The sequence below is a fragment of the Prinia subflava genome, chromosome 20 (assembly GCF_021018805.1).
Source record: "Prinia subflava isolate CZ2003 ecotype Zambia chromosome 20, Cam_Psub_1.2, whole genome shotgun sequence".
Lineage (NCBI taxonomy): Eukaryota > Metazoa > Chordata > Aves > Passeriformes > Cisticolidae > Prinia > Prinia subflava.
In genome coordinates this window covers 8,874,123-8,892,399 of record NC_086266.1, presented here as the reverse complement: position 1 = coordinate 8,892,399, position 18,277 = coordinate 8,874,123, and the positions used below count along the sequence as shown (strand labels likewise).

Sequence of the window (18,277 nt, the reverse complement as noted above, 5' to 3'; positions counted from 1 at the left end):
AGCTGCTTGATCTCCATCAGAAGTCTTCATTGCTAGGCTGGCAGCTCCTCTAGCTGTTTTAAAAATCTAAATCTCATTGTGTGGTTAAAGACAAAGCACTATTAGGCCTAAAAATGAAACAAGCTGGACCTTCTCTGATGTCTAAGTCTTGGGATGAAATGGCAAGAAAATGCCCATGCAAGAAAAACACGCAAGTTCAACAGATTAAAATGGGAAGTCTGTTTCATTTTTCAGTTCATTTTCTGAATAGCAGAGCATCTAGTTCTTAATAAAATTCTTATCAATGTGATACATGCGGAAGCAGATAGAAAAGGAGACTCACTAAAAAGTGGGATGAATGGTTTGACTCACTCAAACTACTTGTAGGAATTGTCCAACCTCATACATAGAAGCCTGTAGCACAGGATAAAACCAGCGATACTAATGCAGGGAGGCTGTCCTGGTTTAGGGCAGATTTGTGAGAGAACCCCTGAATGGGATCCCTCTGGGAAGCAAACCCAAACGGCCCCTCCCCCCAGACTGGTCCAGAAAAAGAACTTCCTCAGAGAAAAGTGGATAAAAACTGTTTATTTAACAAAGTGCCCACAAGCATAAAGAATGAGTAATATAAAACAATAAGACCTTTCGTTGTTCTGAAGTGACATGGTAAAATACAGAAAGTCCTTGCTGTGGGTAGCTCAGCTTGCTCAGTCTCTTATCAGTCCCTCCAGAGGTCCAGGCGCTGGTGGGCTGCAGGTGCGAGCTCCTGATGCTCCTCTGGGTTTTTCAGTCCAGAGCAGGTTTAAACAGTCCCAAGGAGAAGGAAAAAAACAGTCCAGAGTGCTTCTCTGCCTCAGCTAGCTAAAACTAACAAAGATCAAAGCAGGTCTTCATGCTGCTGCTTGCCCGTGCCTCAGACGAGCACGCTCCAGGAGCAGGAATGCAGAGGCATGAATGCTGTTTTCAAAACAAACTCTGCATATCTTCTTTCTCTCCCTTTGCTCTTGGAACTAGTCTCACAGCAGTGATTCTGTCTCCAGGATCCTGATTCATGAGTCTCTGCTTCATGCTCCTCAAAGTTGCTCCTTCATGATGATCCTCCCCTTAGCAGCTAAACCCTTCTTTTATCTCACTCATCCTTATTGGATATAGCTGTTACTCATCAGGGGCAAGGTTGGTTAGTTAACACAGCTGTTACTCTCAGGGATTACTTAGTCTTAAAGGTACAGAACTTAACATACAGCATAAACAGAACAGACAATTGCGGATACATGTGTCAAAAAGTCACCCCAGGACAGAGGCAGAGGAGGGCGTCATTTCCTGTCCAAATACTTCTCCACCAGTAAATCTATACCTAGTTTTTTATATTAATTGTCTACTACATATTAAAGGCTTCCCCTTGTTTTATTTCTAATTTAGGGCTCTGGGTTTGAAAATAATACAGAAGTACTTAAGACTTACAATGCAATTCCGTAAGGTTCACTACAATTATAATAATGACTTAACTATAGATTTGAGATAGTAACATTCATACCAAAATCATTCACACGCACACAGGTAAAATTATGTGCAGGCCTATGTGTATAAATTTAACTATCAAAAGTTCTTCTTGGGTTCAGTGAAATACTTGCATCAAATCCCTTTGCATTTCCCAGCTGGCAAGGCTTGCACCTCAAAGAATGTGGAAATGTGTGGTATCAGCCCAGGCCTCGTTGTCAGTGACAGTCTTTCAGATATTGCAAACTTGAGGGTTTGCAGGCTCTGAGAGGTCCCACTCGGAGTGGGCACTGTGGTAGAGCCACTGCTGTCCAGGAGAGCTCAAAGGGTCTCACTCAGGACTGCTGTTTCTAGGGTTGCAAGATGATTGATGTTGGTCATGAGTTTCCCTCCTGGCCAAAACATGAATCAATTGCTCCTGGTCTTTTTTCCTAAAGTGCAGCAGCAATGATACCATTACACTTTGGCTACAATTCAGGTGAATGGTTTACCAAGGCTGAAAAAGACAGTTGTTTATCCTTTATTTCCCATCTTAGCTAGGCAGCTTATACCATGCTGTGCCCACTTATACCATGCCAGAGCTCCTGGTACAATCTGGCAGTGCCTCACAATTTATCTGATAGGGTCAAGAGGTACTTCACTACTCAGATGGTTCTGTCAAGGCTTTTAAGGAGTATCTGAGATCACAGAGCAGGACTGAGGATGAGGTACTGGCAGATGATGTAGGAGGGATGCACCACCACAATATGTAGCATTTGAAGGAGAAGAAAAGTATTAAATATTGTACTTTGCATTGGCCCAATGGGTTGTAAAAGTAAGTTGTGGCAGATTGGCTAACTAGTTTCTAGCGGTATACTGTTGTTTCTAGTGGTATAACACAATATTTAATTACTGGCTCTTCCATTTGCTTTCCTACTTTAAAGCTCATCTGAGGCTTTGATTGAGACAAGTGTCTCTCTCTGATCATATCAGATGGTATTGATCAATTAGAATAATCAAAAAATGTTCTCTCTGAAACTTTTGTCCACAAAATGCAACTCTTGTCACTGAAGGAATTAAGAATGACCAAACGTTGTATAAAACACCGTGTTTATGGCACATCTGTAACAAAAAGGAGCATAAGACACATAAAGTCAGTTTTCTATGACTTGAACAAAGATAACCTTGATTTATAGAACAAGGCTCTATTTTGTTTGTTAACACTGCTTTTCTTTGTGTGGCTCCAAATGTGTTAGCACAGAAATAATTCTTCAGGTCCAGTTTTAGAAAAGTCTGAATGTTCTGTTTACAGCTGAAAGTTTTTTCATAGATTTTGAGGGTGGGAGGTGAGGTGTCAGTGCCTCTGTGAAAAATTCAGTCCTACAGGAGAATTGTTGGATAATAAATAATGCACAGGTAACAAAGCACTGCGAATTTTCATTGAAGATGCCTTGTCTGTAATGCAGTATCCACTAATGAGGTATTATTTTGTGTAATTGAACTTGAAGAGAAGGAAAAGAATAAGATTACTGCAGAATACATTGTGCACTAAAGATATTTTACCTTAGATTACATGTTTATACTGTGTAGTAAAACTGATTCTGTTTTTATATTATATCAGTTTGCTTTTGAGACAGAAAATACTGCATAATTTAAGTTAGAAAATTGATAACTGAATAAGGTGGTGGTGGTGTTCTGTGTGTTTCGGGGTTTTTTCAAGACTGAGTCTTTTACAACTTGTAGAAAAAGATTAAATATAAATGAATCTGGAAATCAAACAGGCTGTATATGTGTTGACAGGTACAAAATTATTATAATAGTTACATTTTCACAAATACAGTTAGATTAATGTCTTTCTGCTTTGTATGAATTATATGTTACAGCAGTCGACACCTTCTCATTGTTTCTTCATTGCATAAGCAATACAATTGTTAAAAGGTGCTGGATAATGAACATGGGCCTTAACTCTTCCAAGTTTTGGACTTTAGTAACTTCTCCTATTCAAAGAGTTTTTTAAAGACCATAAGTTTATCTTTTTCTGTCGCATGTGGTGCAGGAGGCTAAAGAGCCAGCAGGTGACAAAGTGAAGGAGATGGCTGAAGAAATTCAGCAGGAAAAAGAAGAGCTCTCTGATCTGTCTGAGAAGCAGTTGGCTAACCAAACATTGATTACTGCTAGAGATGAGACAGACATAATTGAAGAATTGGAACCAGAAGGTAGAATTCATTGTTATTAATAAGCAGCAGTATTTTCTGAAAAAAATCTGTCTCCATTTTCATAAGCATTTCTTCCTAGTAGTGGAAGCTGCCTCATTATGAGAAACTTCATGACATAAATTATATTCTGCTGTACTTTACAGCTGAAGCTGTGTGGGGGATGTGTTTTATTCCCAAATGGAAACCATATTTTAATTGACTGCAAAAATCTGATATGTGACTTAGATTCAAAAAATATTAAAGGAAACCTGGCTTCTATTTTAAATGTCTTCCTATTCTCCCTTAGAACTGTGCTGTTCCAAAGATTATTTTTATGAACATGGTCTTTTTTGTCTGCAGATAACAGCCAATGCTGATACTGGAATCCTTTCAGACAGTGAGAGGGCTAGTATGACATATCACATATGTATCACTAAGTTGTTAGATTTATCTAAAGATTATAAAAGCCAGGTCATCCTCTTCCACCTCCAAGCTTAACTGTTTATTATGGCAGTAATCAAGTCCATGATACCAAGGTTAAAATAAAAGCAGGAGCAAAATGCTAAAATTTTATGTTTAGTTGTTTGCAGTTTTTGCATAAGAATTCATTAAAAAGATTGGAAAAACTTATTGAATGTTGATTTTGAATACCAGTTGTCTTTATAATTTTCTTCAGGGAAAAAAATGCTTTAGAATACTACAGAAAATAATGCACCAGGCATTCTTTTTTACTAAAGAAAAAAGGTGCGTTCTTCTTTTATGTTTGCATGGTGTTAAAGGTTCAGGCCATATTCTTAAATAAAACTAACATACTCATATTCATAAATAAAGCTAAATAAAGTTGTGCATACGTAGTTCATTACAGGACTTACTCTTTTCACCACCTTGCATCTGGAAAACTTGACTATTTTTTTAAGAAACCAGAAAAAATACACATTAGATGACTCTATAGGTCATTGATTCACAGTGTTAATCTTCTTCAAGGAAGAGATTTACCTGGCACTTACTCTTTTTCTATTAGAAGAGTAAATTTATTGCTATCAGATTTCTTACTAAGTCTTAGGCAGTCTAAAATATAGTGGGCGTTACCTGCATTGATTTTTTTTCTTTTTTAAGATCAAGAAGATCATCAAGAGGATGATGCTGTTGAATCAATAAAAACTGATAGTGATGACTGTATTATTTCAAGTCCAGTATCCACAAATATTAAACAGCTGAGTCAGAGTATGCATGGCAATTATTTGGTAAGACTAAGAAAAATATTTTAAGCATAGTGTCCTCTAAGAGTAGCTTTGCTGTATCTAACATTAGTTTTCAATGAATCTGTACATGTATAGTATCAAATCTCTTAACATATTCTGACAGCCAGCAATTCAGGACTTGAAGTCATACATACGAAATAGCACAGCATAATATAAATTTGGAAAACTTACTTTGAACAGTGTTTCGATAGTTCCTCAAAAAAAATCACACTTTTAGATCTAACATTGACTGAACAATCTTAACCATAATACTAGTACTTACAATTAACAGGTTTTAGTGTTCTGCAGTGTGATATCCTAGAGGTAGTTTTATTTCTTGGAGTGCTCATTTCAAGGCTAAGTGAATCGTGCAAAGCAACTAGCAACAAGCAACATGTATAAGAAATACTGCTCGTTTTTCTATTAAGTCATCCTGTATTATATTTTATCAAAATTACTTAAGAACAATTCTGACAGGATTTTGTATGTAGGTTCATTTCATGTTCATCAGTTTTGATGTCCCTCCATTGATCTGTTCTTTGGTAACAATGTGCATGTTTGTGAACAGTGGATAACAACAGTGAAACCTATACACTATTAAGGCAACATGTGTGATAAAAGTTGGATTTTAAAAATACACATTACTTTACTTGAAAATCCCTGCCTTTTGTCTTTTGAGATAATTATCCTGCTGGTACTCAAATACTGTAAATAAGTTTTGGGATTTTTGGAGATCATTGTGTTAATTATCCTATAAATCTGAATTGTATGCCAGACTAGTTAAGTCATTTAAGATCATACCAGGGTTCTTCTGTATGTTGCAAATTAGACAGATTATGATGATTTCTTAGGTATATTGGTCATAAGGCATATCTAACAAATTTTCCAGTATCAAGCTCTATCACTTGCTTCTTTATGTTTTCTTCTTCTCTGTGATGTGATTGATCATAAAATACTTCATTTTGTTTAATTTCATTTATAAATTTTAACATGAAAGGCATATTTAAGTCAAAGATGATCACTTTAGTGATATTTGCTAGCCATTTAAATTACTATATTTTAGGCAAAAAAAATTGCTACAGCCATGTAGCAGTATTAGTAGAGACAGAATGGTGTGGAATTTTTTCTGTCATCCTAGTAAAATTTCCATGAACCTGCTGAATAGTGAAAGAACCTTATTGGCATATTGATCCATATTTGGATTTTTAGTTAAAGTGTCATAGGATAATAAAAGGAAAAGTCTTTTGAAAGGAGGAGGTAAAATTATATCATCAGATACTGAAAGGACTTGACAGCAATGGAAATTGTTCTGTATGGTGGATGTTTTTACAATAGGATACAATGCTTTTCATTTGATTAATTTTATAATTTACTCAGCAAAATGCAAGCTATCTCCATATTAAATAAGAACATTAATTTGGAGTTCTGACTAAATATAGAAAGCTAATACTTTGAATGTGATTTAGTACTTCAGGTGATTTAAGTTTAAAAATAAAAATTGTCACAATATTTCCATATAGAAGAAATATTTTTAATAAAGTTATGAAAAGAAAGTAATACAGTGAAAAGAAATAAGTAAAAAAAATTTCAACATTTCTGTATGCAGTGTGTTCTGTTTGCTCTTTGAAGAGTATCATTATGAATGCTCAGCTACATATTCGAATTTTGAAACCATAGTGGCTTTACTTTCTTCTTTCTTCCCAGACTAACTTCGGGAAATATTTGTGACTCTTTCATTAGAGTCCAACATGCCCACTTCAATAAAACTTATTAAAATTTATCTGTACATAAATATTTCAGACTTTGCAGAACAGTATTAAACTACTTCATATAAGGAACAGAAAAATGTAATTTCAGTTAAAGATAATAAGAAATGCTCTGGTGAAGAAAAAACGGGATACTACTGTTATTATCCCATGTTAAAATTAACTTTTTAAGGTGTATTTGATTTAACTAGGAAAGTTCGCTAACTGAAGTTGAATTCTTTATTAATAAATTATTACTTTACATGCCTAACAGTTTTGTGATTTGATGGATTTTTATTGAACTGTTTGTAGTATAGTCTGCAGTGGGTGCTGACAACTCTTTTATTTGGAGAACTTCAGTACCTTGTATTACTGACAGTATTTTAAGCAGTTACAGGATCACTTTGCTGCGGTAAAAATGATGACAACTGAAATTTGTGGTTCAGATAGCATTTTTACATACAGATAACCAGCAGACTATAACTATGACTACTGCAAAAGTATTTTAAATGTTGACTCGTCAGTATCTCTTGCAACAACAGTCTTAGCTACAAACCCTTTAGAAGCTTTAGATTATTTTGTATATGTCAATCAGTCAGTATTAATCATATAAAAAGCTGATGATTTATATATATATGTTTGTTTATTTGTTTGTTTGTTTTGTGTTAACACTTAAAGAAACAAAAAATAATTTATATTTTGTTTTAAAATAGGAAGTTGAAAAAATCCGTATTAAAATTACATCACTCAGTCTTACTGAGTCACGAATTACTGCAGATGAAACAATACAGCAGCTGTTTGTAGAATGCAGATTAAACAGTTTCCTTGCAGAGGAGACCCCACTGTCACTTCCAAAACCAAGAAGCGGTCAGAGGATTCACTATAACTATAGCACTGGTAAGTTTTATGTATTCCTGAGCAGCCTTGGTTCTTCTCTTAAATTCTGTCTTACGAAAATAACTGCAATAAACCCTACTTCCTATATATTATAGTTGCATTTTTCTATGTGATGACTCTACTTGCCCATTTTCTGGATATTTTGGGAAATATTAGAAGTGATTTTCAAGAAATGAGATAAGTATGCAATTATCAAGTATGAAATGAAATCCTGAAGGAGGCTGGTATATAAAATGATAACATCACAATAGACTTAAACATGCTGGTAGTGCATAAATTTCAAAATTAGACTATACATAACAAAAATCTATATTCTTTTTAAAAGAGCTAGATGACCTAATTTTTCTATCGGTACATGATGATAAAGCAAAAGAAGAACATTCTAATCTGTACATCTAAAACACAATTGAAAAGAGAGAGTATGTAATTACACTTCATCACTACTTGCAAAATACTCAGTGTTCCTTTAATGACAACTTTTTAATAGGGGAACTGATTCATCCATGTTTCCTACTAATAGGTTGTTAATACATACTTTATATGTACACTACTGGCATACATAGAAGTATTGTAATAATGTATAATTCTCTTGTAATTATGTCCCTAGCTATTTCATCATATTTCAATTATTCATTAACTTTCTCTTCCTGGTAAAATTTTATTTCATTTAAGATTCAGCCTGAGTGCCTCAGTCTTGGACTTTTAGCTGAGAGTATTCTGGAGTGGGTGAATCAATTTGCTATTTGTGACAAACCCTTAATACACATGTTATAAACAACTCAAACCCCAGGCAAGAATGAGTAAATAAAGTTTAATTAGAACCCATTAAAATTACAAAGCAATGGTGTACAGCCCTGGGAGCATAGTGAGACTTTCTGCTTAATAGCAGCTGAGGCTCACTAAGTGGCGTCTCCGCCTTTTAGAAACTCAAGGTTGCATCAGCCTCATTGATCTTCATGAGCAGTTCTTGTGTGTTGTTGTGGCACCTCGCACAGTCCGTGACTTTTCCCATATATGCTGTACTTGCCTGCCCCTAGGGTCTGTGGCCTCATCCCGTTATGTCAGCTTGGCTCCTCTCAAGGCCTGTCAATCACTCCTTTCGTGCCTTTCATTGCTGGAGCCCTTTCCCTGTCCTGATTGGTGGTGCCATGTTACCTTGCCGTGCCCCCCACTCCCTGCGCCTCTTACAAGAGGCAAATGTCCTCTCCCCGCAAATGTCCTCTCCCCCCAAATGTCCTCTCTCCCCAGCATGTCCTCTCTCCCCAGCATGTCCTCTCCCCCCAAATGTCCTCTCCCCACAGCATGTCCTCTCCCCCTAGCATGTCCTCTCCCCCCAAATGTCCTCTCCCCCCAGCATGTCCTCTCCCCCCAAATGTCCTCTCCCCCCAGCATGTCCTCTCCCCCCAAATGTCCTCTCTCCCCAGCACGTCCTCTCTCCCCAAATGTCCTTTCTCCCCAGCATGTCCTCTCCCCCCAAATGTCCTCTCTCCCCAAATGTCCTCTCCCCCCAGCATGTCCTCTCCCCCCAGCATGTCCTTTCCCCCCAAATGTCCTCTCTCCCCAAATGTCCTCTCTCCCCAAATGTCCTCTCCCCCCAAATGTCCTCTCTCCCCAGCATGTCCTCTCCCCCCAGCATGTCCTCTCCCCCCAAATGTCCTCTCCCCCCAGCATGTCCTCTCCCCCCAAATGTCCTCTCTCCCCAGCATGTCCTCTCTCCCCAAATGTCCTCTCTCCCCAGCATGTCCTCTCCCCCCAAATGTCCTCTCCCCCCAAATGTCCTCTCTCCCCAGCATGTCCTCTCTCCCCAAATGTCCTTTCTCCCCAGCATGTCCTCTCCCCCCAAATGTCCTCTCTCCCCAAATGTCCTCTCCCCCAAATGTCCTTTCCCCCCAAATGTCCTCTCTCCCCAAATGTCCTCTCCCCCCAAATGTCCTCTCTCCCCAAATGTCCTCTCTCCCCAAATGTCCTCTCCCCCCAAATGTCCTCTCCCCCCAAATGTCCTCTCTCCCCAAATGTCCTCTCTCCCCAAATGTCCTCTCCCCCCAAATGTCCTCTCTCCCCAAATGTCCTCTCTCCCCAGCATGTCCTCTCCCCCCAAGTGTCCTCTCTCCCCAGCATGTCCTCTCCCCCCAAATGTCCTCTCCCCCCAAATGTCCTCTCTCCCCAAATGTCCTCTCTCCCCAGCATGTCCTCTCTCCCCAGCATGTCCTCTCCCCCCAAATGTCCTCTCCCCCCAAATGTCCTCTCTCCCCAGCATGTCCTTGCAGCCCTGTCAGCCAGAGCTGCCAGGCAGGAACCACTTAAGGGGAGGGGAGGATTGAAGGGAGAACAGAAAAGGGTTTGAAACCATACTTTTGAACAACAAAAGTACATGTCAAAAGGACTGTAAACCTTAACAGAACTTCTCCCCACCATACTTAGTAACTCCTCCTCATTTGCATGAGGCAATCACTACACCTTATTTATAACACAGACATTCAAATTAAGCAATCATTTAAAAATAATTATGTAAAAGTGGCTTTGCAGAAATGGTGTCTCAGTCAGGTCTTTAAAATTGCTGCCATCTACAAACCTGATTTTAGAATGCAGCTTGCCAAAGAATTCACTCATTTAGATCCTCCTCTTATTTATAAACTGTTGGATTGTTCGGTGTGTAGTGAAAGACTGAAATGAATCGGAAATGTCACATCAGCCACTGCTATGCTGGCACTGCCCACTTGAGAGGGAACACAGATGACAGATCTTCTCCTGTCCATTGGTCTGAAGATTTCTCACATTCAAATACTGTGGCAGGAAAGGAGGATTAAATTACTGAGGCTGTCAAAAAGGACAAGCACTTTGCCATACATTCTCATTATCTCTAGCTTCTTCAGTGGAAGAAAATACAGTAAATCACTTCAAATACAAAGCAGTAAAGACCCTTGACTTTTAAAAACTTGGCTGCTATTGCCATTAATAGAAAACCTGCCAGGTACACACCATTAGATCACATGATTCTAACATTTGATTCTAACGTTGTTTTTCCATAGAAGAGGAAATACAGGCTTATTTTATTTTGTTCTTTTCTTTGTGTTCTTTTTTCTAATAGGTGAAAAACAATTGATAACCAGTTATATTAATTTGTTTGCTTTGCAGTGATAAATATGGATAAGGAAGATAATCGTGCAGAAAGAGAGTATCTCAAGTCAATTCTTCTAAAGCCGGATCTACCTGCTGACAGGTACAGATTAATGGTGAAAACCTCTACTATGGGTCTCTGTAAATAATGCTTGTGGTTTGCCTTTTTGCTTGTCTTTACTGACAAGGTAATCCTACGTACTTAATACATAACTAACAAGAAAAAAAAAGAATTGTTTCAGCTAGGAATGATGCCTTCATTTTGATGTGGCCGCTGTCTTACTTCTTCTCCAAATAGGTTCATATGAAATGGAATATTGCAAACTCTCTAATGTTTTATTAGTGCCTTGGTTTAATTTTAACAACTTTGTTTTACAAAAGAGAGTTTCTAGATTCTATCATCAGCAGTCTATCAGTAATGAATTTGAAAAGCCTGTATCTGTGCAATGGTAGAGTAGTACATTTGTTGCTTTCTGAATTCAGAATACTAAAAGGAGTCTTAAGAACAGCAGAAAGTGTTCCTTGGCCCCAGAATTTAAAGAAAAAAAGTATATGTGTGTGTATATATATTGATGTAGCAGACATCTATTATATGAATAGATATGAAAATATTATAAATTAGACTTGTTCAATTTCATAGTAATAAATTTGTTCTTATTCATGTTTTTCATTGAGATAGCATGTGCATTACTTGGAGAGAATGAATACTTTGAATCTGTTTCTTCTTGAATGTCAATATTCATTAAAATGGAACAAATTAATTTAAAAATCCATTTAATTTTCAGAAGACTAGGATACCTGCTGACTGCATTTGAAGTTACAGAGTAATTTTTAAATCTTACTCACAAATCACTGATTCACCTCAAGAAGGAGAGTGATCTCTCTTCATTCCATATCCCTTATTTTGCCATCTTTATTAGGAGGGTTGCTAAACATACTTTACTAAAGCGTGTTTTACTAAGATTTAACAATAATGAGGATAAAATACTCCTTTCTTTCCCCCCTCACAGATAATTTAGTTGCTAAAGAAATTTCCCTGTCCAGCCATCCAGGACCACTGGGGTGTCAGACTCCACCACCTGATCTGGGACTGAGGTCCCTTCTCAGCTACACCCCCCACGCTGTCCCAATCAAACTGGTTGCCCTCACCAACTCCATCCCAGGTTTCCAATCACTGGGTCTTAGAGGTTTCAATCCTTAAAATAATTTAAATTTTGGTGCAGTCATTTAATGAGACAATAGCAGTTCAAGTTGGAGCCTCAGAGGAGAGACTCTGAACAAAGTAACCCCTGGGCTTTTGTACCCTTGCAGGACAGTCTGGGGGTCATCAGCTCCTGCCGTGTCCCCAGGTGTCCCTCGCCTGGCTTTACCCAAAGTGTGGGAGTTATTGGCTATTGCTGTGTCTCTGAGTGTCCCTCTCCTGAGTGGGCCACAGGTCCCTGGGCCCTTTGTTGTGCTAAGGGATGGTAATTCCCAGCCTCTTGCCTTGGGCTGGGCTCCTCCAGTGCTCAATCTGCAGCTGCTCCTGAGCCACCTGAACTGGATGGATTCCTCAACATACTGAATAATAGCTGGTCTGTGTGCTGGTATTTCCCCTATAAATATACAGATAGATAACTATACTAAATATTTTACAAGCCTGAGGTAAAAATAAAGTAAAAGAATAGCAGTAAGCTTTTTCTCAGAACAGAAGCATTCTTCTCTTACATGTGCCATCATGTCACTACTGTCCCCTGTGTTACTAAGTAGGTTGTTTCCTGCACTTATCAGAATGTCTGGTTTGGCTTGTGCTGAAATTTCAGTTCTGTATTGAATAAATAGGAAGGCAGAAGTTCATCTGTAGTCCAGTTTCCCATTTTATCATAGTAATAGGACCACCAAAAAACAAAATTTATGGAAAGATTCTGCCCATACACCAAATGTTTTACCTCTATGCATTTTAACCTTGTAAAATAGTGTTGTTTTTCTTTTTTTGTCATTTGTAATTTGATTTTTTGACCCTCTTTGAAAGCAAAATGCCTTTTTTTTTGTGCATGTTTGTTCAGCCTAAAATTTACAGTGGTCAGTGATCCCCCAGAAGATGAACAGGATCTTGAATGTGAGGATATTGGGTTTGCTTATGTCAGTTTAAAAGATATATTCCAGAAGCAAAGAGATATCATTGAGCAAGATATTGATGGTAAGTTTTAAAAATCACTTTCTCGTAAACTTCTGTAGCCTAAAATTAATTTAATTTCTACTTTACTTTGCAGGCATTACTGTGCAAGTAATGGTTGACATTGTTTCAATAAGAAATTTTTTAATACTAACTAACAACTTCCACATTTGTTTGTAAAAATCTGCAAAAACTATCTATTAGTGTTATTTCTTAAAGTCTGTTTTTAAAAAAACCCAAACCAAACAGCATTCTCACCTCATAGAAATTAATTTATAAAACCAAAGAACTTTCAAGCCATGTCCACTGCTATAATTCTCTCTTTTCTACAACATACTTCATTGTGGTAGGATAATAAATATGTATTTTGTGTAAAAATTTGTTTTGTGTTAAAATTTTTATCAGCAATTTGGTATTACTAATATCTATATTTTATTTAAAATTACATTATAACCCTGAATACCTCAAGTCTCGTTCTTCCATATGAAACATGTATGAGACAATATGAACTACAAGTGATTTTGGTTAAGAATCAGTTTTGGTGAGCACTCTTCTGTAACAGACTGTAACCAAATTCATTGTGACTCTTCAGAGCAAGGTAATGTGAATAGGAAGTGTGGAATCTTCCATTTCCTGGAGTCATAGGATGCATTTTTATAACACTGATAAGAAGGCTTTTTGGTCTTTTTGTTGTCTATGAGGCTAACATTCTCCGTGCTCAATTTCCTGTTCCCTATCGTAGCAGGGGCATGGTTATCAATGGTGCACTTTTCTCTTTACCTTTTCCTCTCAATCCTCTTTCCCCCTTGGGGTGAAGCTCAGTGAAGAAGCTGAAAGCACCTCTGTTATAAAAGAGTGGCTCTCCTTTCCCAGTAAGTGAACTAGTTTGATGATTGGATGCAGAGCACCCATGTTCACAAGGTGCCTTTTGCAATAGCAAGAGTTCTAGTGAGCCCCAGCGGAGTGCCAGGCAAATGTAACTTTGCTACTTCTACTGCTGTGTCTAATTCCTGTACCTTGTGCAATGGGGAGCTGAGAAATGAGGGAAAGAAATAGGCTTTCCATTTCCATTCCCATTATCATGCATGATTTGCATCCATGCTGTTGCTAAAATACTCAAAGTTACGGGAACACGGTAAGTAAAATTCTAAGAATCAAATTTCCATACTCTGGAAAAATAATATACAGATTTGATACATTTCCTGCTGTGTCTGAGCAACTTAAGCTTTTCTCCACCAATAATTTTTCTCCAAGTACAAAAGCTCCTCCAAAAATGTATTTTGTTATCTCTCATTGGAAAATTGATTTTTTTCAGGAATTTGTAACCATACTGTCATAATTCCCATTTGATAAGATGGATTAGTTATGTAAACATAATTTTTGAAAGTCACTTTTCACAAAATTCTTAAAATTCCTAATCATCATCTGAGAGAATTATTAGGACCAGGGGGACTGGCTTTTATTACTAGTTACTGTAAGCTAATCATTACCATATAGTGACAACTGCTTCAATGTTGTTAGGAGCATTTCTTCCTCTAATCATCTGACATTTAAACTAATTTTTACTTTATGTTAATTGTATCTATGAAAATGATAATAATAGCTAGAAATATTTTTGTTCTTTTTCCTTTCCACACTCTTCCCCTTTCCTGCATATGCTATACAGTTTTTTAGGGATTTTTATTGTATCCATAACATATAAACTTGCATATTTTCTGAAAATTAAGATGTTTCAGAGAATTTAAATTAAGTTTATGTTAAAGTATGTCAGATCATGCAAAAGAATATACCTATATTTTCTTGGATGAAGTAATTGTAAAAGGATCAGTTCTTCAGATCTTGACAGATGCCAATTAAATGTAAGGGCACAATAAACAGAATTCCTAAGTAGTGTTGTACACGTTCTCTGAGTTGGATATTGGTTTAAGGAAAAATAATAAACCTAGACACAAAGAAATTCATAGGATACTACTGCATGAAGGTTAAGTAGAATGGAAGTTAGATACCAAACTTCCTTTATTGTTTTTGAGGATTGCAGCCATTTATCTTTTTCATATTTTGTTCCTTTCATTGCTGATTGTGTCAAAGTGGTTTATAAGAAATTTGAATCAATTAAGTGAATGGCTAAGCAAGAAGATGGAAAAATACAGTCAAAACATCTAACAGTATGTCTCAGAGATAATAGGGCAGTATAAAAAGTGAGAAAATAGAATTAGTGTTATCTTCTGATATAATTAACTACAATTATGCTACTCTTCTTTCAAGTAAAAAGGATACAGTCCCCTGAAGTCTGCTCTTGAAGTTGACAGTTTGCTGAGTGATTTGTCGAGGCTGATTTGGACCCATCCATCATTGTGAAAAATAATTATTTTATATAGACAATTGTTATATTGATAATTTCCTTTTTAAATTAATTTCAACACTAATACTTTTATTGTTGTATATTCTAGTTCTAAGAGTGGTTAATTTCCAGAAGCCTGAGGACCTGAACAGCAAGATTATTTGTTTGTTTGTTTGCTTATGCCTTTTAGCATATGCTAGTTGTCCTTTAATCTGTCCAAACGCTAAAGAAAATTATCAAAACAAAAATGAAATCTTACGTTAAATAGCTAATGCTGTTTTCTGATTTTTCTTTTCTAGTTTTTGATTCACAAGATGCCAGTACAGTAATTGGAAACCTCACAGTGACAGTGGAAGCCCTCAATGCACTGCGTTCAGTCCACGAGGAATGCAAAAATGATTAGGAGGCAGGAAAGGGACATTTGACCATTGAAGTTCTTGCTCCCAGCATAAAGATACACTCGATGGTTCATCAAAAATAAGATCTTCATCAGTTACAGTATATTTAATGTAAAATGTATATGAAAAAGATGCTTGATGTCCAGGTATAAAGTTTTGTACACTTTTTTTGTCTGTTTTCCTATTTTTAAGGTCCTTGCTGAATCATACTTCAGGCTCTTGACACTTGATAGTATAACAGTCTGACTTAGTTCCAACGAAGTTTGATAATTTACAAGCAAGCTTGCATTTGAAACCAGGTATCAGTTGAGGGTATTTTGTCTAAGGTGATGGTAAACCTTCAAACAGAAATGCTTGTAGATTCTTACTAAGGGTAGTTCTATCATGATGGTCTCAGATTCTGTCAGAATACAATCGTTTGTGTTAGAAGTGACCTCGGGTAGTTTCTCGTCCAGTCACTGCAGGATTAGGCATTAGGTTAGGCTGTGTTGCTCAGGGCTGTATCCAGCCTGGTCTGAAAACCTCTGCAGACTGCTTAACTGCTCTCTGCACAACCTGTTCCAATGCCTGACTGTTCTCATAGTAAAAAAAGGACAGTACTTCAATCCAAATTGAAGCCAAAGCTAGATCTTAGCACATGGAGCAGCTTTTGCACTTAATGCACCATCTAATAATTTGATTTGTTTGGGTTTTTTTAATTCCGGGGATGGCATGTTTGTCATTCGTTTCGGTCATTTAATATTCTGCACAGAAATAAAAATAACAAAGCATTTTAGTGTTGATTTTCCTGCTTTGCAAATTTTCATCCAGTTTTGTTAAGCAGTTGACAAAAATAGCTATTATTGTTATCAGTGTGGTTTGCTCAGGTGATGTTTCTATAGATTTCAGTGGTAAACAATTTGTTATGGTTTATTCCTGGGTTTGGAGATTTTTTATATTAGGCTTAGATTATTTTAAGAGTAAGGATAGCTGCAACAGTGGAAGACAGGTCTTCCACACAATTAGCAATTATTTGTTTCACATTTTTGTGACTTGGATCATAATCTATTTTCTATTTAGATAAACTGTCACTTGTTGAATGCAGAATTATTTCCGTATGTATTAAAGTCACAAGGACTGAACCATTCTTGAAAAAATGTTGCAAAAATGTGGTCCTTCTACTGCTACAAAAAAAAAAATAAACTCTTGCTTGTTTATAAACCAGTGGTTATTCTGATTACCTACTCTTAAGTGTAAATAGCTACACAAGCTGACAGCCTTCAACTTCGGTGGTAATGAACAACCAAACCACTTTAACATGAGGAAGAACTTCTTTACATTGAGGGTGGCAGAGCACTGGGACAGCTTCCCAGAGAGGTTGTGGAGTCTCCCTCCCCAGAGACATTCAAGACAAAAACCCACCTGGACACTTCCTGTGTCACCTCCAGGTGACCCTGCCTTGGTGGGGTGATTGGACTAGATGATCTCCAGAGCTCCTTTCCAACCACCAACTATTCTGTGACTGTATTTCAAATCAATGCCTTTTATTGAGCACAAGTAAAGCTAAGAGGTTAATGTAGTTAGGCTTGTGAATTTTGCAGCTACTTAAAGGGCCATTGCAAGTACAGTGGAGCAAGCCAGACTCCTTTCAGTTCTGGCAGACAGTGTAGAAGGGCACAAAAGCCAGACCTGGTGGGTTCTGTGGACTCTGGTAGGGTTTTGGGGAGAGCTTGTTCCCCAGGGGGCTGGTGTGCTGAGAGGGGATGGGAAGGGGAAACAGCACGGAGGGTGCGGATCCGGCTGGACTTGATAACCCATTCAACTCAGGATATTCTAAGTTTCTATGCATAACACATTTCAAAAATACTATGGATCTTGAACATTCCTTTAATAAAGTTCAAAGATGAAAGAAAATACAATAAAAAATACTTTTCCAGTATTAATGTATCTCTTTTTTTCCCAGTTTTGGCCACGCTGTCTTTGTCTCGTTTTACTATTTTCAATACTGGTGTCATTGTCACAACTTTGCCGTTTTCTCTTTCTTTCATCCTGCTTGGGGCACTTCACAGTCACTTAGATGTGCCCAATTCAGGAGAATTCTGTGCAGTCTTGAATTGTGCAGTTTGATTCTGATAGGGAGATAGGATAAATCTGAAGGTACTGCTAATAAGAAAATTACCTGTTAACCCGTTGGACTCTGTACTGTGTACTGCTATACTAAAATATGGTACATTTAGAGAAATAGAAGCTTGAGTTCTTAACATTGTGAAAGAGGAAATTTTAAAAGAACTGCATTTTGCATGCATTATGACTTAACAATTAAAAGAGGGACAAACTATAACATAATGTTTGAGAATAAGCTATTTTATGACAACTAGTACAGAAAAGCAGTCAAATTTTTCATGGCAAAATTAGAACAGAGACATAACCTAATTTAAGGTTAAATTGCCAGCTAGTCCTCACATAAGTTAAACAAACATGGTATTCCTTTCATTACTTGATCTCTGATAAATATTTGTAATTGCAGTGCCTGTTGGTACTGTAAAGGCATGTACATCTCCAAGTTCTTCAAGCCTGGTTTAACCAATTTTAAAGTCAATGTGGAACAAAGCATTCCAACAAGGACCTTGAAAGATTCCCAAGTGAGCAACCTGCCTGGCAGCCTGCCAAGGCAAGGTAGATTTGTTAAGGCATACTAGTGATGAGATCACTTTCTGTTGAAGCTTCAACAAACTATGTGAGACGCTGCAATAC

At 37.2% G+C, this 18,277-nt stretch overlaps 1 protein-coding gene across 6 annotated transcripts in view; it reads left to right on the top strand.

Annotated features, from left to right (window-relative positions):
* The window catches only part of RPGRIP1L (RPGRIP1 like), a 45,264-nt gene extending 27,944 nt beyond the window's left edge, over window positions 1-17,320 (top strand). For 2 of the 6 annotated variants that reach the window (XM_063416574.1, XM_063416575.1), the window contains exons 18-23: window positions 3,512-3,671; window positions 4,767-4,894; window positions 7,350-7,533; window positions 10,669-10,753; window positions 12,696-12,829; window positions 15,446-17,320. In XM_063416574.1, the coding sequence (XP_063272644.1) occupies window positions 3,512-3,671; window positions 4,767-4,894; window positions 7,350-7,533; window positions 10,669-10,753; window positions 12,696-12,829; window positions 15,446-15,549 (795 nt within the window). In that variant the 3' untranslated portion in view covers window positions 15,550-17,320. The remainder of the gene's footprint in view (window positions 1-3,511; window positions 3,672-4,766; window positions 4,895-7,349; window positions 7,534-10,668; window positions 10,754-12,695; window positions 12,830-15,445) is intronic. The other 4 variants (XM_063416576.1, XM_063416573.1, XM_063416577.1 and 1 more) reach the window with 2 other exon arrangements.
* The last annotated feature ends 957 nt before the right edge of the window (window positions 17,321-18,277 follow it).